This window comes from Gopherus flavomarginatus, chromosome 6 (genome assembly GCF_025201925.1).
Source record: "Gopherus flavomarginatus isolate rGopFla2 chromosome 6, rGopFla2.mat.asm, whole genome shotgun sequence".
Lineage (NCBI taxonomy): Eukaryota > Metazoa > Chordata > Testudines > Testudinidae > Gopherus > Gopherus flavomarginatus.
The window spans coordinates 18,932,789-18,955,644 of NC_066622.1; the positions used below are offsets into that span (position 1 = coordinate 18,932,789).

A 22,856-nucleotide genomic window follows, 5' to 3' on the forward strand; every position below is an offset into this window, starting at 1 on the left:
GTATAGAATTTGCAGAACTACATTATGGTGCCCAATTGGTCATACAGTTAATTTTACTTGGATATCTTATCACCTACTCCTACAGTGCAGTTTATGGCAAAACTCCCCCTTGCTTTGAGGGACTGCAGGATTGGGCCCTAATCTCTTTCTCCTCCCACACTCTCCCCAGTGTGCAGTAGTCAGAATGGTTCATGTTATTACCTCATATTGGGATTTCCAAAATGTGTTCAGCTGTGAGCAGAAACATGGATGGCTTGCTTTTCAGCTGCATGTCAAAGAAAAGAAAAGCCTTGAAGTCCTTGCCCTCAATATCTATATTTTGTGCCTGAGTACTTTATTCAGCGGAGACTCCTCAAGCAAACATGACAGAGGATAATGTGCTACTTTTTTTGTGGGCAAACAGTTTATAAAACTGAAAGGGTCTGATTCTGATCTAACTCACACCACTGTAAAACCAGTTACTTCATGGAGTTATTCGTGACTTACCTTGGTGAGATCAGAATTGGGCCCCAAAAGCTGATATCAGAAGTTATTGGCAGATTGTTACCGAAAGGATTAGAACTCCATCAAGCCTGTTTTCTGCTCTACTGAAATGCCATTTCTGAATGTCAGGAACAATGACTCCCCTGGACTCTTACAGTAACGTCATTTCTGTAGCTTCAGTGGTAGCATGTTTGCTGGGTATAGAGGAAGTTACAACATTCAAAAAAGGCCCTCAGAAAACCAGTGTCAATGGGGAAAGCAGTTCTAATTTTAGAGCTTTTCAGCTAGTTGAAAGAGCAATAAAGAAAAAAATAAGCACCCTAACCTCATGATGCAGGGATTATGCAGGGTAACCATGTCAGTTCAGGATATTACAGACAAGGTGAGGTAATCTTTTATTGGACCAACTTCTGTTGGTGAGCAGGGAGTGTCAATTTTAACTAGAGAAATACAGAATGTTTTTGTGTTGTTTTTTTTTTTGGTGCCTAATTCCTGGTGTCACATTGAAACCCCATAAAACTTGTGGTTTCATGTGGTTCTGACGCAGTGCCAGAGGAAACAATGGATTTGTCTGAATTTCAGACTGAGTGCTTGGTTTCATTCAGATCTGGAAGTGGAGAAAAATTTAGGGCAAGAGCCAGGCAGATTAAAACCAAAGATGTGCATCTAAAGTGAATCTGCCTAGTTTTGCACAACTCTAGTGCCCCATCCTACTTAGGGCCTTTGGTTTTCATACTTACGAAGAACACAAATTATAAATGAAACATCCTGTTGTTTCAGATACAGCCACTACTAAGTAAAACGCATATATATTATCTGACTTCAAAATTAAAAAGAAGGCTGGTTTGTACTGCTGATATAAACCATCTTTAAGATAAAATAACCTATTATAATGGTGTGGTACAATAAATATCATATTAGTGCTTCCAGGTTTTTTATCAAAAAGAAAACAATAATTTTCATATTTAGTAAAATCAGTGCAAGATGCCATATTGACCCAAAAATCATTGAAGTTGAGATCATGTAGTCCAGGCAGGGCATTTCCAGGTGCATTGTCCATTGTAGTTTTAAATGTCCCATGCAGTGAATTTCCAGCTACTTCCTTGGGAAAACCTTTCACACCCTAATACACCCTATTGTCAGAAAGCTTTTCCTGCTAGCCTAAATTTTCCCCTCCTTTTCTTACCTTAATTCCATCCCATTGCTCCTACATATGCCCTTCTTTAATTGTATAAAGTAATGCCTTCTTTCCCTTGAGGATGCTTTTGTCCTTCAAATTTCTGTACACTGATAACTTGTCTGCATCTAATGTACTCTTAACAGTACTCCATGTTTTGCTCTTTGAGACCTGATTCCCAGTTTCATCCAACCTGTACTTAGTGCAGGATCTGTTGGTGCAGTGAGCAAAGGTGTTCCCCAATTCAGGTTGTTGTATTTTTTTGTAAGAAGAGCCTGAGGGCTTCTTACTATATATGTTCCATTCTATGCATCTGATGAAGTGAGCTGTAGCCCACGAAAGCTTATGCTCAGGTAAAGTTGTTAGTCTCTAAGGTGCCACAAGTACTCTTGTTCTTTTTGCGGATACAGACTAACGCGGCTGCTACTCTGAAAAGGATAATATACCCACTCTAACCTGTTCCTGTAAATGTAAAGGTAAAAGAAATAAGTGTTCATGGATGTCTGCTGTGGGATTTAAACCTCAGGGCATGGCTACACTGCACGATGAAAACTTGGGATCTTTAAGTTCACGCCAGCAGTGTCCCCCCAGGAGAGTTATATTGCAGCACATGAGTGCATGCTGCTGTTTACAACCTCTTACTCCAAGCTGCAGGGCAGTGTAGGTATGCCCTTAGTCTTCTTGCGCACATAGTGAGAATTATACCACAGGATCAACAAGTCACCTAAGAACCACAAACATATAGACAGTCCTTTCTTGCATCCTGAGTTCTGTATAAATTAGCTCAGCCTTTACGTTCATACTGGCTTTGAAACCACACATTTTCTGTTAGAGTTTGGGGTTTGGTTTTTTTTTTTTTTTTCCTTGCTGACCAACTTGTCTACTTCTGCTATGTGTTAGTCAGCTGTGATTTCCTGTTTTCACCTGCTGAAGTGCGTACTTTGGAAATGGAATGAGATGAAAAATATCACAAGTTGACACCCTGGTCTAGAGAACTGTTGTTTTTTTTAAAAAGTGTGACCTAAACTAGGAATAACCTAACATTTAACACCCTCTCAAGGCAAGTCAGGTATACCAGGCCGTGGTACGTGTTTCATTGGTGATATATGAGCTTGATGTTCCATGCGATCACTTCACAGCAGTAAGGAACTGCTGAGATACACAATAATTCTCTAAACTTTTGTGATACATTCACAGGACAAAGTGAAATAAATAATTGGCAACAAAGGATTGTGGCCCTACTCCTGCTTTCACCAAAAACAAGTGACTTTAATGAGAGCAGGATTTTCGTACCTTTTGAAATTTGGGGCCAAGTTCTTTCAGTTTCACAGATGTTAATCTAGAATAAATCCAGTGACTCTCGATATATGACAGTGTAAGAGCAGAATTTGGCCCTCAGAGGTAAAATTTTCAAGACCCCCAAATGACTTTAGAGACTCTTATTTTCAAAAGTGACTTAGAACCTGTTCCAAAACCCATGTAGTCAATGGGAGTATTTCCAGTGACTTCACTGGGCTTTGGATCAGCCTCTTGGGCATTTAAGAGCTGATGCTTCATTGACAACCAATGGGACTTGAGCACCTACATTGCTTAGGTGCCCTTGAAATTTTTACCCTGGATCTTTTGCCAGAGTAAATATTAAATCATTTCATGTTCAGTCTGTTACTCCAATATCATCTAATGGGGTTGTTTCCCTTTGAACGTGGTTTGTGAAGACACTTGTTTAATCTTAGTCTCTCATTTGAAAAAGAATATCAATGAAGAGGTAGGCAGTGTAATCCAATAGAGTAATGTCTGGGAGATGGGGGGAGAAGACTAGTGCCCTCTTCCTGGCATTGCCGCTGACTTGCTGTGTGACCTTGGGCACACCACTTCACTTTTCTCTGCCTCAGTCTTCCCCAGTCATAAAGTGGGGAAAATGACACACATCTTCTTTTGTAAAACACATTGGGAAGAAAGCTGTATAAGAGCAAAGCATTACTATTGTTTTACACATTGTTCATAAAAACCCTGAGAGAGTTTTTTTGCACACAATTTTTTTGTGATGTGAGGGGGTGATCCACCCCAAATAATAATTACTATGGGTATGACATAGTCTCTCTCTGTACATCAAGATGATGATTTACTCCTGCTTCTTACCAGAAAAGTCCCACAATATTTAATAGGAGGAACCAACAGTGGTCTGTAGAAATTATTCTCAGATCCTATGAAATTTAATAAAGAATTAGACTCCTTCTCTTCAGATTGTGAACTATCTTATGGAATTCTAAAACTGGAGCATAATTCTCTATTCAAATCTATACAATGATTTGAAAAGACTACAAAAAAGTAATCATTTTCTAGTATGTTCTATAGGACTTATTCCACAAGGGACATATAAAGAGATGCAAAAGTTAGTGCGTGGATTCCTTGGTTATGTTCCTACTTTTGCTACAGACTGGCTGTGAGATTTTGGGCATGTCACTGAAATTCCGTGCCTCAGTTTACCCATCCATAAAATGGCTATAACAATACACTACTACCTCACAGGGGTGCTGTGAGGTTTAACTAATGTACCTAATGTGTTTTGAGATCCTTGGATGAAAAATGCTATGTCCCATATGATAAGAGCAATATATTATTATTGCTAACTTATCTTTTTAAGTACCAAGTTATGCATGGTGATAACTATGAAATACTATTGTTTCAAAAATAACTTTTTATTCATCCTCAGTAATACTTATTTAGTCTAAATCATGTGGACAAATGCAAAGTAATGCACACTGGAAAACATAATTCCAACTATACACGCAAAATGATGGGTTCTAAATTAGCTGTTACCACTCAAGACAGAGATCTTGAAGTCATTGTGAACATTTCTTTGAAAACATCTACTCAATGTGCAGAGGCCGTCAAAAAAGCTTACAGAATGTTAGGAACCATTAGAAAAGTGATAGATGATAATAAGACAGATAATATCAGAATGACACAATATTTTAGTGAATGGTGTGAAGAAAGTGAGTAAGGTAGTGTTATTTACTCCTTCACATAACACAAGGACCAGGGGTCACCCAATGAAATTAATAGGCAGCAGGTTTAAAAAAACAAAAAACAAAATGAAGTACTTCTTCTCACAATGAATTTGTGGAACTCATTGCCAGGGGATGTTGTGAAGACCAAAACTACAACAGAGTTCAAAAAAGAATTAGATAAGTTCATGAAGAATAGGTCTATCAACATCGGCTAGCCAAGATGGTCAGGGATGCAACCTATGGTCTGGATATTCGTAGCCTCTGATGGCCAAAAGTGGATGACAGGGCATTGATCACTCGATGATTGCCTGTTTTGTTCATTCCCTCCAAAGCAAGCATCGGAATTGGCAAATGTTGAAAGACAGGATACTGGGCTAGATGGACCATTGGTGTGACCCACTATGACTGTTCTTATTTTTAAATTATATTAACTAAATAAAAACATGTTACACTCTGACTAAGCATTTTTAATGATAATGTACTAAGTCATTTTTAGGACATTTTGTCTCAGATTAAGAGCTCATTTTCCCAGTGTGGCTGTATGTTGTTTTTTTTTTCTTGTTTGTTTTGCAGGGGTATCAGTCTCTAATTTTACTAATCCTGCCAGAGTGCCATTAGAGTCACCTAAACAGGAGAACATACTCTGTTATCCCACAGAAAACAAAAACAAAGCCAAAGAAAATGAGATTGGACCATCACCAGACTTACCACACTTGCATGTGTTAGCAGCACCTAGTAAGTAAAATAACATGAGATATATTTGTTTTAATGGTAGAATGAATGTGTAGATAGAGACGATTCGCACTCCCAACACAGCATAGACATACTATATTATGACGCAAACTCACCCTTTCCTGTGGTTTGCCTTTATTCCTGCTTATGTAACAACGCCCTGAACTTCCTCTTGAGCTATCTGTTCCTGATGTTTTCCTGGCAAGACGTCCACTTTCTCCCTCTCTCTCTTGTCTTCAGAAGACTGACCGTTTTATATCCCTGAGCTAGAATTAAAGAGTCCCACCCTGTTAGGGTGAGTCAGAAGAACAAATCTGCACCCTCACACAATGTGCCTAGTCCTGACAGGCTGTCAACTGGTTTAGGGGACTTGAGAAAACAATCGCAGAAACTGAACTAGTCATACTTTTAGTATCACAAAAATAATGCATTTCCCCATCACTGTTAATGTCATTTTCAGATCCAGTTTCTGGAGGAATCTCAGACTCACTCCCCTATCCACTACCTCCCCCAGAGGACCTTATGCACTCCCTACAATCAAATCCTCCTCGTTCATCGAGTGTGAAGGTAAACCCCATAGTTTAAACCCCAATTTTCTGATGACCATGAAAATTGCCTTTCATGCCATTCTGTGTTCCTTTAATTAAAAGGAATTTGTGTGCATCCTTCTACCTGCATAAACTGTATATCTCTTGAAAACATGGTGCCTAATTTGGATCTCACTTACACAAGTATTGTTTGAAGAACTTGTGCTGACTCTGCTGACTTCAACCTCTGAGAAGAACTATGCTCATTAATTCCATTGCATATTACAAACTCAGGTATGGGAAACAAATCTGGATGGCAACTGATTATGAGAGAATTCCCAGTGTGGTTACTGATGCAGTTCAGTAAAGAGTGCTTTTCACATTGTATTGTGCTGTGATCACACCAGACATGGAAGTAAGGGTGGGATATTTATTTTTAGAAGTTTAAGAAAAGTTCCTAAGTGTGGTGAATTTGGGGACTCTTTTTTTTTTTTTTTTTTTTTTTTTTTTTTTTAAGAGTTTACACTTTAATCAATATTTCCCACTAGAGTCTAAAAATTTTGAGGCAGCTTACATTTTAAACCTTTAAATCTCACTGGTAATGTCCAATATAACATGATACAGGCATTCCAACCAGAGGAGGAGACTGCTGTACATAAATGCAGTGGTTCCAAAGCTCCTTGCTGGGAGTTTGTGTTTTGCACCTTTGTATGTTGAACAGATTTATCAGGCTTGAGGTGTGGGAGCTGCACACTAATATTTAAGCTATTTCATCCTTCGTACATATTGGGACTTATAATATCAAATGGAGCTGTTCATTCAGTAAAAAACAAACACAGGAGTTGCCAAACTGGAACCGATATTGGACTGGAAGAACAAAATAATTTTGCATTCAGTGCCAGATGCTTCAGTAGTAGGTGTAAAGCTCCTATCAAGCACCTAATTACAATATTTAATGTATAACATGGAGAATATTTCTTCTTGATCCAGCTAATGATCAATTTATGCCCTGAAGCATGAGGATTGATGGTTCTTGTAACTTGACTTTTGGGTATGTCTGTACTGCAATAGAAGATCTGCAGCTGGCTGGGGTCAGTTGACTGGGCTTGAGCTGTGGAGCTATAAAACTGCAGTGTAAACACTGAGGCTCGAAGATCCTATGTGTGCTGAGGGTCCCAGAGCCCAGGTTCCAGCCCGAGCCCCAACGTCTATGCTGCAATTTTATAGTCCCACGAGCCCGAGTCAGCTGACCCAGGCCAGGCACAGCTGTGCCACAGAGCTGTTATTGCAGTATAGACATACCTTTAGTGTCACTCCTGATGCTATTAATTCTTTAAATAAACATCTGATCATTTTAAAAAATCCAACTTGCTAAGCTATTTATTGAGAACAAGCCAAAGTAGATGGTTAAAATGTTTATTTTATAGCTGTGTGAAACTTTAGCAATGTAACTGAAAACACTCCATAGCTGAGCTTATTTACATATCTTTGTAAACTCTAAAACTGCCCTTTCACAAAAAAATTCACAAGTTTAAGAATGTTTCACTTGGAAATAGGATATTTTTCAGTGAAGAAGGACCCATTTTTGAGGCAAAGGAGTGAAATTTCTCCCCAAAATCGGCAACATTTCAATCCAAACTAAACCTCTTTTACAAGCAAAGTCTGTGCCTACAACAAAATTCACATTTTCAGTTGTGTTCAATGCAAAATCTCCCATTGTGCAAAATTTCTCACAACAGCAAAACTACCAAACTGAATTGTGAAAAACGTAAGTATTGATCTTATAGAAGAGCAGTCACAATTTCACACAACCCTGGTTTATTTTGCTATCATGGAAAATAAATTGTGGAGTAGAAAATGAACTCAGTAGGGATGTCAACACATCACCGACAGGGCTGAAAGGAATCCTGCATGTGAATTTTCTAATTCGGCGGATATCCATATAGGACTCACATCCTGGAGTCCTAGAAGACAAAGGGAGTTTTGCCTATATTAGAAATACAGGACTAGTTTTCTCAGAGCCTATCCACACTACTAATTGGCCTTGGACCTGTGTGGTAACTGGGTCCTATGACTTGGCTGTGTTTAAAAGGCCCTTAAAGTCCCTAGCAGAGAGAGAAATCCACTGTTCCAGGGAGATAAACTTGTGTTGTTTTTTTTCTGTTATTTCTAGCCCTGTGGTTCTTCCACTCCTCAGCAGGAACCGATTGCTGATCTTCCTAGTGGGAGCCTTTTGTGGACCCAGGGGGAAGTGATAAATGCTACCAATGGTTTCAGTGAGGAGAATCGAATTAATGAAGGTATTTTTGCTGAGGTCTACAAAGGTCAGAGACACAATGCAGTATACGTCATTAAAAGGCTCAAAGAGGCAAGTACCTACCCTTCCTCCTTTTCTTCATTTATGTTTGAAGGGGAATCATTTGTTAACTTTCCCCTAAACGTTAACAGTTATCATTTAATACACCACAGACTAGTAATCAGAAATTCTGCACTCTGGTATTTTTAGAAGAGTAAATGATGTCTAGTTTAAAGTAAGATCCCACAAACATTTATGCATGAGACCTTTTACCCACATGAGTAGTCCTATTGACGTCAGTGGGACTACTAATGTGAGTAGTTACCTGCATGCCTAATTGTTAGCAGGATAAAGCCTTTAGTTATTGATTTGCTATTCTACATATAAAAAATGTTTTGGTTCTAGTTTAAATGAAGTCAGTGCCTGTGACAGTTGATTTTAGTGCATTTTTGTGGTGTTTTTCACAGATGGAATGTGCAAGCCAGAATTCAACACGAAGATTCTTTCATACAGAAGTACAGATTTGCTTTCGGTAAGTAGCTATTTGGAAATTGATTCTGGTCACAGTCAGTCTGGGGATTAATAGCTCTTTTACAAAATAACAAGAAATAAACTGATCTGAGTTAAGGGCTAAATTTTGCCCTGTAGACACTGCACTGTATTGAGGATGGTGTGGATCTGTACTGACCCAGCAGGAGCCCTGGGAAGCAGCATGCCTCCATTGCCTCCAAAGTTCACCTACTTGCTGGGGGAGTGGAGCCACAGTGCCATTCCTTAAGCAGGTCCAGGGCAGCTCCTTTCTGCAGCTGAGCATCCCCTCTACTTAGTCTGGAAGGGGATGGCGCTATAGCCCCACTTCCTCTCTGCTGCATTGTTAGCCTTGTGCACTCCTCATACTCAGCGATGTGCAACAAACAATTGTAATTCTGCTGTGCCGCTGTGCTCCCAAGGAGAGGAGTCAGTACACAGTTTAGTCTATATGTTGTCAGTTTGATCCAGCTCTGGAATTTTAAATTGTTTATTTGTTTTTATTTTACTTGCTAATATTTGTTGATATTTGGCTTCAGGTGTTGTCACATTAACATTTTACAACTAGTGGGTTTCTCGCTAGAAAGTGGATATCACTGTCTGATATACCCCTACATGGATAATGGATCACTTGAAAACAGACTACAGTGTCAAGTAAGCAGAGGATTTGGGTCCTATCAAAGTACTGTATGAAAATCATATGTATCTCTTTGAAAAATTTTACTATGTTCTTTGGGTCTTATTTGGGAAAGATCTATATTCACATTTTCTAGGAGACTTCAACACGTCCTTGCCAGGTGGAGAGTATCTCTTCTCTACCTTTCCTACAGGAAGGGTAGCTTCTCTTTTTTCCTTTCCTCCCCCACCATGTGAATCATTAGCAGCAGAAAAAAGGAGCATGAACATACATCACTCACAAGTATTGGAAAGGCTGCAAGTCTTTTTACATACAAATAAATCTGTTTTCTGCCACAAAGCAGGCCATCTTTACTGAGAGTTTCTGCCATGCAGCTTCTGTTAAAGAAAAAGGAAACTGTAAAAATGTGCAGCTATACAGCACTATATGCATTAGATTTGGCAATACGTCACTGTAAAATCAACTACAGTAACTCCTCTCTTAACATTGTATGTTCCTGAAAAATGCAACTTTAAGTGAAACGATGATAAACAAATCCAATTTTCCCATAAGATTTAATGTAAATGCACGGGGTTAGGTTACAAGGAAATTTTTTGGGGGCAGACAAAAGGCATTATATACCATACAGTATTGTACTGTACTATGGTGGGGAGGTGCCCCTGTCTTACCCCTAGGGCTCAGGGCTGGGGGTGCAGGGACTGGGAGGAAGTTAGGGTGTGGGAGGGTGCTCAGGGTGGGGGTGCGGGAGGGCGTGCAGGGTGGGGTGCGGGGTGTGGGAGGGAGTTGGTGTGGGAGGGCGCTCAGGGTGGGGGTGTGGGAGGGCACTCAGGGCTGGGGCAGGCAGGAGGTGCAGAGCACTTACCTGGGGCAGCTCCTGTTTGGTGCAGGGGGGTGCAGGTGGCTCTGCACAGCGGGGCACTGCCCCCATGGCCATGATTCTGGGAGTCATGATTCTGGAAGGTGCCCCCTCTCCCCCTCCCCGCACCCCGCTCCCTCAGCAGGCAGGGCCACCTGGAACACAGGGGCTTTAGGTGCTGCAAGGCCCTGGGCTAAGGAGGCCCTGGGGCCCTGGCCTGCAGCTCTAAAGCCCCTTTCAGAATGAGGCCCTGCGAGCACGGGCCAGAGGACTCAGGAGGAATAGGGGCAGCCAGCAGTTGGAGAGAAGCGGCACTTTTCCCTTCAAAGTGCTGCTTCTCTCCAGCCAGCCTTGAAGGGGAAGGAACTGCTTCTTTCCAGCCGCTGGCTGCAGGGCTGCCCCTGTTGCTCCTGAGTCCTCCAGCATGTGCTCGAAGGGCTGCATTCCGAAAGGGGCTTTAGAGCTGCAAGCCAGGGCCCCGGGGCCACTTTAACCCAGGGCCCTGCAGCCCCTAAAGTCCCTGCATTCCAGGTGGCCCTGGCTGTTTGGGGCGGGGCGGGGGGGAGCTTCCCCGCTCCCTCCCTCCCTCCCTCCCAGAAAGTCCTAAGCACTACCAAACAGCTGTTTGGCAGCGGGGGAATCGCTGGGAGGGAGGAAGGGAGGGGGAGGAGGCGGAGAAGAGGAACTTGTGCAATGTTCCCTTGTAAAGTCAGCCAAATGACGTTATAAGGGAGTATTGCACAACTTTAAATGAGTATGTTCTCTAATGGACCAGTGACGTACCTTCGAAACAACATTAAGCGGGAGGACATTAAGTGAGGAGTTACTGTACAATGTTCAATTGTGTCAGAGTCCTGTGTTCAAATACAGTATGAAGTCAGCTGCTTTGGGGGAACAGTTTATGAGATGCCCAAATTCATTGTTCGAGCACTGTGCAGGGGAACTGGCAGGGCAATGTAAAGGACACTTGTGAATTCTTCAGTAGGAACATAGGATTTACTGAACCAGATTGGATGAGTGTCCTGCCTCCAGCAGTGGCCAATACCATGTGTTCCAGAGGAAAGTGATCTCTGCCTCACCTGTACCGTCATCATGTAATGCACCACGCCGAGTATGCAGTGCTGTATGTGGAGGGTGGAAGGATTCCTTCCTGACCCTGAATAATTGGTTTCTGCACTGAAGAATGAGATTTGTTTACCCCATCTTGCTTCCAGTTAGGTTAGTGAGTGTTTTGCCAATGCCTGCAGTGAGGGAAGGAGAAGGTCTTGCTTGTAAAACTAACACTGTTTTATGCTTTTTTCCATAAAAAGAAAAACATACCAACCCTCTTCCTCCTTTTCTTCCAGGTTGGTTCCATGCCATTAACATGGGAGAAACGCATCACAATTTCTATAGGACTTGTCCGAGCCATTCAATATCTCCATAACTTTGGGATTCTGCATGGGAATGTCAAGAGGTAGGGTTGCTGGCTTATCGACATATCTGCAACTCTCTGTCATTCAACTGTTTTTTCCAGAATTTCAAAAAACAGAAATGTCTGAAAGTCTTCCAGTCTGCATATGAGCAAGGAATCATTCCCCATACACATCTGCTCCTGTGATCTCTTGCTCTTTTAGATGTCTCGCCTCCACATTTCATTTACATCTTCTTCTTCTTTTTTTTTTTTAATGTGGTAAAAGTATATTCTTTTGAAGTGGTTTTTTTTAGCACATTCCCTTCCATTTCCCCCCATATGTAAAATTGCAAATATTCCCCATAACATTCCAGTTTTGGAAAATTGTTCCCTGAAAATGTCTTAGGGCTGTTCTGTACATGAAAGTTGTACCACCTTAACTATAGAGTTGAAGTGGTACCACCGTCCACCCTTCTAGTGTGCATTCAGTTATATCACTATAAAGGTGTTTATACTGGTACAGCTACTCCCATATGGGAAGGGGAATAAGTTGTATCAGTATAAGGCACTTTGTTACTACTGTAACTGTAACCCCACAAGGGTTGTACTGATTTGGCTATTTTGATTTAAAAAAAAAAGAAAAAGCCGTTACCCCATCTGACATACTTAAATTAATATTAAATTTATGCATAGACCCGGCCTTACTCTTATACAAAATAATGTTTACAGCTTTGCCTTAAAATACACATTCTGTTAGTTCTTTTTAACCTTCGTGTTTCCAAGTTTGATCAGGGTTTAGGAATACAAATTCAAAGACAGCTGATTTTTCCTCAGATTACCATAAGCTCCTCATTGTGCTCAACCATCTATTTAACTCCACTCTCCCACTGGTGTTAATAGAATCCTAGAATTCCAGATGAAAAAGACGTAAGGGGTGACTAGATCAGTCTGTAAGTACCTACTTACGGGACAGAAATTTGATAATGGGCTCTTCAGTCTAGCAGACAACAATAGAATGAGACTCAATGGCTGGAAGTTGAAGCTAGAAATTTTCACTGAAAATAGAGAACACATTTTTAACAGTGAGGGTAATTAACTTGAAACGCTTACCAAGGGTTGTGTTGAGTCTCATCACAGGCAATCTTTAAATTAAGATTGGATGTTTTTCTAAGATATGCTTTGGTACAAACAGGAATTAATTCAGGGAAGTCCATCAGCCTGTTATCCAGGAGGTCAGGCTTGATCACAATGGTTCCTTCTGGCCTTAGAATCTATTAATCTATTAGGTCAAAATGTGCATTTGCTTGTGCCCTACAGCATGCGGCCTTTCATGATATAACCTGTGACTAATGTATACTTTTCCTGTAATAATCAGAAAAAATGCATTTCCAGTTTTGTCAGGCAATGCTTTTTGTATTCACATGCAGCTGGAAAGCAGAGTGCTCCTGTTCTTTATGATGGCAGAAAGGTTTTAAATTACAGAAATGCTGGTCTTTCTGCTTTGTTTTATATCATGGAGTCATGTCCTGAGTTCCTTACTCAGCTCTTATGAGGCAAAACTCATTTTGAGGTCATTTTGAGTCCACTGTGGTCGCAAAGTTTGGACTGAGTAAATGCTGAGAAAAGAAGTCAGGATTTGCCTGACACACTGTGATCTGTCCAGAGAATGAGGAAAAAAACAAACAATTTCAGGTCTCTTCAACAGAGGAGTTCCCTACAGTCCATAAAACTGTTTAACTAAAAATCAAATGGACCAAATTAATCCCTGATGACCTATGGTTTTTGAGGAACTTAGACCAGGAATGAATATGACCCTATATATTTGCTAACAAACAATAAAATGTATACAACAAAACAATGTAGAATTAGATTAGATGGGAGGAAAACACTGCTATTGTTTAACTTTATTTAAAAAAAAAACATTCTGGTCTATGATAGCTTTACTAAAGCTTGATTTATACCTCTATTCATTATCCCTTTCAACATACAAGACTGGAATCTAAAAGAGAATTTACATAAAGTAGCTCTTAAATGTACTTTCTAAAATCACATATTACCATAAGACTCTGCATTCAGATGTGAATGGATTGATCACTATTGGTATTTGCCTTACTTTATGCAGCTCCAATGTTTTGCTGGATGAAAACTTCACACCAAAACTTGGACATTCAGGTCTCCGACTATATTCTGTGGAAAAAAAATCAGACTATGCTATGATGAAAACCAAAGTTTTACAAGCTTCTCTCACTTACCTGCCAGAAGATTTTGTCAGGCATGGACAGCTAACACAAAAAATTGACATCTTTGGTTGTGGAATAGTAAGTTGTTTTTTGTTGGTTTTTTTTTTTTTTTTTTTTAAAACCTTTGCTATTGCAGTGTGTAGATATTGGGCTATATTCTGTGCATATAGATTTTTTTCTCATATATCTGATCAAGTTTTTCAAACATAAGATACTCAGATAAGCTGGACATTTAATATCCATTCAATAATAACCAATGCAAGAAAGCCAAATTCTGCCCTGAAACGTATACGTGCGACTCCCATTTGGATTACATAATTCGATGGAATGGCTATTAGGGAAAAACCCAGTTGCAGTCTACAAGATCTTTTCTGCAGAGTTTAGTGTTTATAAATAGGAACAAAAGAAAGTTTAACATCATCAGAAAAAACTTCCCAGCTTGTGGTGTACCCAAGTCCTGTGATCCTGGGTTTGGATCCCTGATCTTCCCAAAGGTGTTCTTCCTGCTTTGTCTCCCAAGAAACCAATTGATACTCCTTTATATCAACACATGTGAAAGGAGAGGAGGAAACCGTGCTGAAGTAATCCATGATGAATATAGGTTTAGGTAGTGCCTTGTATCTTGTTAGAGAGCCATCCACACACATTCAAGGTCAGAGTATGACATATAATCTCAAAAGTGTGGTTATGATCAATTCAGTACCATATAGTACTGTCGGGGGTGCTCGTTGTCAGAAAAACGGATATGTGAACATGTTACCCCCTTATTCAGTAAAGATTCCAGTTTTGTCTGTGTGTATAAGTCATAGGTGCTGACTTCACTGAACGTTGCAAACATGTTTTTAATCCTGTTCATCCTCCAAATCCAATACAGTGTGGGTTAAAGTGAGCTGGATTATACACTGCTTTATGCAGCATCTACAAAATTATCACTACATTGTAGCTGCAAAATCTTTATTACTGATTATGGTGGAAGAAGCAGAAAAACCATAACTTAGTTCTCAGTTCCCTTGTTCAATTTGCAGTATTGGACTGTGGAAAAATCGTCTTTTGATTTGAAAACATGGTATAAAAGTCACTGAGAGAGAATAAATATGATGGCCTACAACATCATTTTTTAAAATTTAAGTTGTACTTTTAAATTTTCATTTTTATATAGGTTATTGTTACATCTATTCAGTGAACCCTATAGAACAGAATGACCTTCTACAGCCCATACAGTGTAATATATAAAGATAGGGCCAAGCCACAAAATTTGAATTCAGATCTGTACCTGGTTCCAAACTCTCTCAAAGGTTATTCAGATCTGGAGTGTTGGTTTGTGCCTATCTTGTCTAAGAATGTAGGAAAAATAGTTTAAAATGCTCTAATGGGTAAATATTCCTTTTGTTACAATGTCCACTTTTTTAGAAGAAGCCATCTAAATAAATTGTTTTGCCTATAAAAATGTTCTCTAGGTTTTAGCAGAGATGCTGACGGGCACTAAGGCAATGGATGAAGAAAGAACCCCTATTTATCTGGTAAGGGAGAAGCAAAATAAACGACACTGGCCTAGTGTAACGCTTGCAAACAGTGCTACTGTAATGAAATTAGTTTGAGTGCAAAACCAAATACAGAGTTGTTGCATACTGTACTCCTTGGGGAATTCTGCACCACTGCACAATGCAGAATTTGCACAGAATTCCATGTTTCTCCCACAGAATTGGGGCTAGAGAGCTTCTGACCACCACTAGGGGCTGATGGGCTCTGCAGAGCCCAGGTCGCAGTGAGCAAAGTTCCCAGCCTGGCGGGGATGGAGGCTCTGCATGCTCTGGGTGCCCAGCTTAATCTCATTATCCTGGGGATGGGAGAGATCCCAGGAGACCCAGCTCTGGCAAAGGGTGAGGAAGGGCAGGGCCGCGCCTTACCATGTCCCCTGGCAGGACAGTAAAGAAGCTGTGGGGGGGTGTCTGTAAAGGCTCAGGGGGTGCAGGTGTCTGGGCTCTTGGGGTGCCCCATAGTTAGGGTCTGGGGGAAGGGGTCTGTGGGTATCTGGGCTCTGGGGGTAGAGGGTTGAGGGTATCTGGGCTCTGTAGGTGCCCCACAGCTGGGCTCTGTGGGGAGGGGTGTGCTGGTGTCTGGGCTGGAGGGTGCCTCATGGCTGGGCACTGGGGGAAAGGGGTGTGGGTGTCTGATCTGGGGGTGCCCCACAGCTGGGCTCGGGGGGGGGGAGGGAATGTGGATGTCTGGGCTCCGGGGACCCCACGCAGCCCTCTCCAGCACCCCACAACTGGAACTGGTTTGTCGTAGAGGTTTCTTTAACTCTGTACTCCAGGGGTATCTTTTTTGTTGTTGTGTGTGTTGTTGACATACTTATTGACAGGTATTTTGAAATAAATTACCAAAATAATTGAGACTGGAGTGGTTATATTGTGTTGTTTTAACAAAATATGCAGAATTTTAAAATATTGTGGGCAAAATGTTTAATTTTTTTTTAGCACAGAATTCCTGTAGGAGTAATACTGTCAAATTTATAACTCCTAAAGAGTTGTGTAGAGGCCAAACCTTGGTTCCATTGAAGTCAGTGGCAAAACTCCAGCTGACCTCAATAAGAGCAGAATGAATGCTCCAGTTTTAATATTGCTCCTGATTGTGTATGAGCTGCTGCAACATCACTAGTGTTTAGATACCCACGTATTTAGAGGCAGCAGCTGTTTTGAAATTGTGACTATTCATATTCTTGAACCAGGAAGGTGTGCACTGAATAGTGAAATGTAAGTAGAAGGTGAATCATATGGGCTAATGTACTGTATTTATGGCTAGGTGTACTCACCAGTATTTTGTACACAGACACATCACTGAATACGTACTTGGAGTTGTGGAATTTACTTTAACAAACTCAAAATAAATTTTGGGCCAGGTTCACCCAAGTATGACAAAATGAATACTTTTTGTGTGAATAAAAACAGACCCTGTGTATTCCCTTGCACATGTGGTACTTTCCTTTTGTGCTGTCATGCCCCTGAAACATAGAGTAAAAGGGGAAGGAAGTGAACCCTCGCCTTTTTGTTCAACCCTTGCTAAATGCTTCAGCAACTTTCTAATAGATTCCAAAAGTGAAGGAGATGACAAGTCTCAGTGATAAGTTCATTAGCAGGGACAGGAGGTTTCTGATTTGCTGATAGATGTTTAGAAAAGGTAATTAACACACTTAGGATATTGTACATTGAACTGATTTTTTTTGTCACTGGCCTGATAATATTGAAAGGCCTGCCTGGAACTGCTGGAGTCTGGTATAATGAAGCATTGCCTGCATGCATAAAGACCTCGTGAAGCGCAGAGTATCAGACTCTCTGCTGTTAAAACACAGATTTCTACCATTCGAGCTAAAGGAAAATTTCCTCTGGCTTTTATCTTTTGTAAGCCAATCACTAGGGAGCACTAGTATGCATACACTAGCCAGCACATCAAACAGGGTATGGCAAGTACTCAGGGAGTCTCTTAAGTTCTTAAAGGGTTGGATGGGAATGAATACTTTTCTTTGACAAATCATTTTCATCTTCACCAGTGTATCTCTTCCTCTTGAACAGAAAGATGTAATTGCTGATGAAATTCAAACTGCAAAAGCAAGTTCATGCTCCAAGCACAAAACCTTTGAAAATCTTGCTGCCAAAGAAATATGCTGTAAATATCTAGACAGGAAGGTGGGACACTTGCCATCAGAAATTGCTGTTCACTTTGCCACTGCCATCTGCCTTTGTCTGCGGAAAAAGAATCCTGACATAGCAGAGGTAAGTGTTGTATGCCCTACTAGTCTTAGAACCAAGCTCTAAGCCACAGCACCCAAATGTGATTGTTATTTTTTTTAAATGTTCACCAAGGAGAAGGACATGGGCACTGACTAACTTCTTACCAAATGTCATTGTTCTGAACAGGTGCATGAAATGATGGAAATGGCTGAACATAAAATAAGAGATCACGGCCTTCTTGAAGGCAGCACTTTTTCTGGATTCTCCATTAATACCCCAGAAGAAACAGATGACGAGACAGCTAGTCACAGTTATGGTTCTTCAGGTGATAGCAATGAGGACAGTGCAACAGCAAGGCCTCTGAAGTATGTAAATTCATCCCCACCTTTACTAAGAGTCATGCCACCTGAAATGTACAATGGACAGATGTCACGGGTCCCTTGTGAATCGGATGAATCGAGTAGTTTTGTATGGGATCCTGAGGAGGGTTCTGCATATGGCCCACCTAGCAGTAGCTGTACTGATCCAGAAAATGCCACATCCTCTCATTCCGGGAGAAATGCTGAAATATGTACTGGTGGTTTCCAAGAAGAAAATGTGGCATCCAGTGAAAATAAAAAGACTTTGGAAATGGTACCTCCTGCAGAAAGAATGGTTTCTTCAACCAATGCAAACCTTGACCCTTCATGTTCTTCACAAGGTAATTCTAGGTATTTTTTGGGAGTGAGAGGCTGATCATTCAATATGTGCCCATTAAATAATCATGACACAATGTCCCCAATCCTGTTACCATGACCACAGTATTTATATAGAGGTGCTCAGCTACCATGGTGATAGGCAAAATATAAATGCCTAGACAGACTGATAGATCACACCTGCAGTCTTTGAAAAACCTTCCTTTTATACATTTCAGCATATTTTGTCTCCTTGGTTATTATGTTACCAATTAATTTATAGAGGCAATTAAAATTATCTAGTTTTTCAATTTAATTTCTTGTTAGAAGTCAAATTTAAATGATTTAGAATTGTTTTCCCTCTCCCAAATTATAGTAATATCAGTGTGTTAGCCACAGATGGGTTTTTGCTAAATATTTGGGTCTTTTTTCCCCCCTGCAGGATTAGCCAAAGAAACTTCTTGGGAAATAAAGATCAATGATAAAAAAAAGAAGCTTATGGAAAATATTTTACTATATGAGGAACAAATGTTAAACAGCTCTGAACTCTTTGAATCTCAGATATGACTGAATTGTCAGCAGTGGCATCTTGGAAGAAGAAATTGGGAATCTTTTTCTGGTGGCAAAATGGTAAAAGCTAAACCACACACTTCATGTAAGGTTAAGTAGTATGTTTTCAACAGACATGTTAACTCTCTTTGGAGAAAAAGAATAGCCACATCTCAGGTGATTCCAGGAGAATGTCTGTTACAGTGTGGATTAAAGCAGAATGCAACTTTTATGATCAGAAAAATTAGCATCGTCATCTTTCTCCTTGCCTTACTGTGCTGAAAAAAATTAAAAATTGGCAAACTGAGACAATTGCCTAAATTGGCTTAGGGCAAGCTCTGTCTTGCACTGCACTTCATAAAGCATTTGTGTACATTATGTTTCTTTTACGAAAAATTAGTATCCTGCACACTCTACAGCAGGATCATTACATACTAGTTGGCAGTTCTCTGTAATATCCATTGCATCTACCATACACAAGGTGATCAATGGGAACTATTTTCATTTTTTCAAAACAAAGTAAATAAAAATTTACCTAGTTTCATATAATCCTATTTCTCATTCTCCATTGCACTCCATATCCTAGATGATGTGGTGGAAAGAAAAGCATAAGGAAATAAAACTTTATAATAGGGAAAAAAAGACCTCAAGAACCGTATAGCTCAGCTTTCTGCTGTGCGTAACTGCTATTTCTGGACCTGAGGTTTCTAATATATACTTGGGGAAAATTCCCATTACAATTTGAGCAAGCAAGGAATGCAGGATTGGGCCTGATATGTGATTCTTCCCTTTGGAATTGTGGAAAGGTGTAACTTTCTTAGATGTATAATAAGGTCTCCACATTCAAGTCCCTCCTGAGGACCTAGTTCTAGGAAGACTTCTAAAGAAACTAGCCCACTGACAATGGTAGGAGGAACTGTGGTAGACTATATATCTTTTTAAAACAAAATTGCCCTTGTCCAAATACTGCCTTACCACAGCTGCCTAGGCTGTTGTGTATGTTTTCTTTGGTCTTTTATTGTGCAAGGCCTCATTCTTGCATTGGTAGATTTCAGTGTGTCATGGTATAATTCCCTACTCTGAACCTTAGCGTCCAAAAGATGGGGTACCAGCATGAATTCCTCTAAGCTCAATTACCAGCTTAGAATCTGTAGCGCTGCCACTAACCAGGAATTCCAGTGCCTGGTACACTCTGGTCCCCCCAAAACCTTGCCTAGGGACCCCCAAGAGCCAGACGCTCTGGATCTTAACACAAGGAAAGTAAACCCTTTCCCTCACCGTTGCATCTCCCAGGCTTCCCCTCCCTGGGTTACCCTGGAAGATCACTGTGATTCAAACTCCTTGAATCTTAAAACAGAGAGGAAAATCCACCTTCCCTCCTCCTCTCTCCCCCTCCCAGACTCTTCCTGAGATAGAAAGTAATCCTAACACAGAGAGAAAATTAACCTTTCTCTCCCCCTTCCCTCCTTTCTCCCCACCAATTCCCTGGTGAATCCAGACCCAGTCCCCTGGGGTCTCACCAGAATAAAAAAACAAACAATCAGGTTCTTAAACAAGAAAAGCTTTTAATTAAAGAAAGAAAAAACAATAAAGATTATCTTTGTAAATTTAAGATGGAATATGTACAGAGTCTTTCAGCTATAGATACTGGGAATACCCTCCCAGCCTAAGTATACAAGTACAAATTAAAATCCTTTCAGCAAAATATAAATTTGAACTCCTTCCAACCAAATACACATTCGCAAATAAAGAAAACAAACATAAGCCTAACTTGCTTTATTTACCTAGTACTCACTATTCTGAACTTATAAGAGCCTGTATTGGAGAGAAACCTGGTTGCACGTCCGGTCCCTTTGAGCCCCCAGAGTGAACAACAACCAAAAAACTAACAGCGCACACAAAACTTCCCTCTCTCAAGATTTGAAAGTATCCTGTCCTCTGATTGGTCCTCTGGTCAGGTGACAGCCATGCTCACTGTTCCTGTTAACCCTTTCCAGGCAAAAGAGATATGAAGCACTTTTGTTCTATTAACTCTTACTTATCTGTTTATGACACAGTGGGTGTCCATTCAGGCACAGCAGTCCATCCACACATTTAAGAACATCAGAGTGGCCATACTGGGTGAGACCAAAGGTCCATCTAGCGCAGTATCCTGTCTTCCAACAATGGCCAATGCCAGGTGCCGCAGAGGGCATGAACAGAATAGGCAATCTGATCATCAAGTGATCCATCCACTGTTGCCCATTCTCAGTTTCTGGCAAACAGAGGCTAGGGACATCATCCCTGCCCATCCTGGCTAATTGCCACTGATGGATCTATCTTCCATGAACTTATCTAGTTCTTTTTTTGAACCCTGTTATAGTCTTGGCCTTCACAACATCCTCTGGCAAAGAGTTCCATAGACTGACTTTGAGTTGTGTGGAAAAAATACTTCAGTTTGTTTTAAACCTGCTGCCTCTTAATTTCAGTTGGTGACCCATAGTTCTTGAGTAAATAACACTTCCTTATTTACTTTCTCCATGCCAGTCATGATTTTATAGACTTAAACCATATCCCTCCTTCGTCATCTCTTTTCCAAGCCGAAAAGTCCCAGTCTTATTAATCTCTCCTCATATAGAAGCCATTACATACCGCTAATAATTTTTGTTGCCCTTTTCAGAACTTTTTCCAATATATCTTTTTTGAGATGGAGTGATCGCATCTGCAAGCAGTATTCAAGATGTGGACGTACCATGGATTTATACAGAGGCAATCTATTTTCTGACTTACCTCTTTCATAGTGATTCCCAACATTCTGTTTGCTTTTTTGACTGCCACCACACATTGAGTGGATGTCTTCAGAGAACTATCCACAGTGACTCCAAGACCTCTTTCTTGAGTGGTCACAGCTAATTTAGATGCATTACCCCATGCAGTCTCAGGGTTTAAGTTTGGGGGGGCAAGGACTGTGCCTTCTATTTGTACAGTGCCTACCATACTGTGGGCACTACCAGAAGCAAATAAGTTAAATTTATTATACTTATTATTTGAAAGTTACAATCTTATACCAGTTCCTCAGGTAGATACCTACACTAGTAACTGATAGAAGTTCCTGGCTATAAGTGCCTAGATAATCAAATTACTAGTACCCATAAATATATTGTCTAGATGTTTTCTGGTATTGAATTTCTACTTCTTGTTTAAAAATACAAAGAAAAAACTAAATTATGCAGGCATTAGTTTTTATAAATAATTATCTGTTTTATTTTAAGATATTCACTAACTGTTCTGAAGTAATGTAACGTGGATGTATAAACCTATTATTTTATACTTTGGGGTATACATTGGTTGCCTCTCTATGTAACTTGCTTAGTGTAATGTACACTGGAATTTTAATAAAATTAATATATTTTGAATATATTTTTGAATAAACTTGGGAGAAAATGGCCTTTCTGTAAGTCTTGCCTTTACAAGATCTATAGGACAGAAAAAATTGTTCCAAACTACCTATTTTGGTAACTTCCTGTCTTCAGAGAGCAGCTCCAAGTATTCCCATCTGTACAGAGTGCAATTATTATTATTTGTTTTGTGGGGCTCCAGTCGTAGATCAGGGTTTCATTTTGCTAGGTGCTAGGCAAACAATACTTACGCCATCCTCTTTAGAAGGCCCCCTCTGCTAAGCAGTTGATTTCTGTTGGTCCTTTAAGCAGTCGCTTAAGAGATATTTCACTGTGTATCAATCTTGGCTCAGTCGTAGGACATACCATAATTACTTTATTTAGTTATAAATTATATTTACTTCTCACAGCTTAGCTGTGTGTCCCTCAGTGTGCTGTGTATGCATATAGAGTTGTAGTCCAAATTGAAAGGAAAGAGAGACTTAAGAAATGTACTGATTTTTGACACAATTGCTCCTTCATGGTGAATGTCACAGGTAGGACACAGAGTAGAAATGGAAAATAAGTGATGATTTCAGAATTAATGTCATGCAGCTAAGGACATTACAAGGCTGCAACTGGATGGAACACTAGGGACTGAGCACCATT

General features: G+C 40.3%; 1 protein-coding gene across 1 annotated transcript in view; it reads left to right on the top strand.

Annotated features, from left to right (window-relative positions):
- The window catches only part of IRAK2 (interleukin 1 receptor associated kinase 2), a 37,428-nt gene extending 17,622 nt beyond the window's left edge, over positions 1-19,806 (top strand). Inside the window, exons 3-13 of the mRNA XM_050960616.1 lie at positions 5,245-5,406; positions 5,864-5,970; positions 8,104-8,298; positions 8,694-8,758; positions 9,294-9,408; positions 11,594-11,703; positions 13,763-13,958; positions 15,338-15,400; positions 17,450-17,650; positions 17,795-18,308; positions 18,725-19,806. Coding sequence (XP_050816573.1) covers positions 5,245-5,406; positions 5,864-5,970; positions 8,104-8,298; positions 8,694-8,758; positions 9,294-9,408; positions 11,594-11,703; positions 13,763-13,958; positions 15,338-15,400; positions 17,450-17,650; positions 17,795-18,308; positions 18,725-18,849 — 1,853 coding nt within the window. The 3' untranslated portion in view covers positions 18,850-19,806. The remainder of the gene's footprint in view (positions 1-5,244; positions 5,407-5,863; positions 5,971-8,103; positions 8,299-8,693; positions 8,759-9,293; positions 9,409-11,593; positions 11,704-13,762; positions 13,959-15,337; positions 15,401-17,449; positions 17,651-17,794; positions 18,309-18,724) is intronic.
- The last annotated feature ends 3,050 nt before the right edge of the window (positions 19,807-22,856 follow it).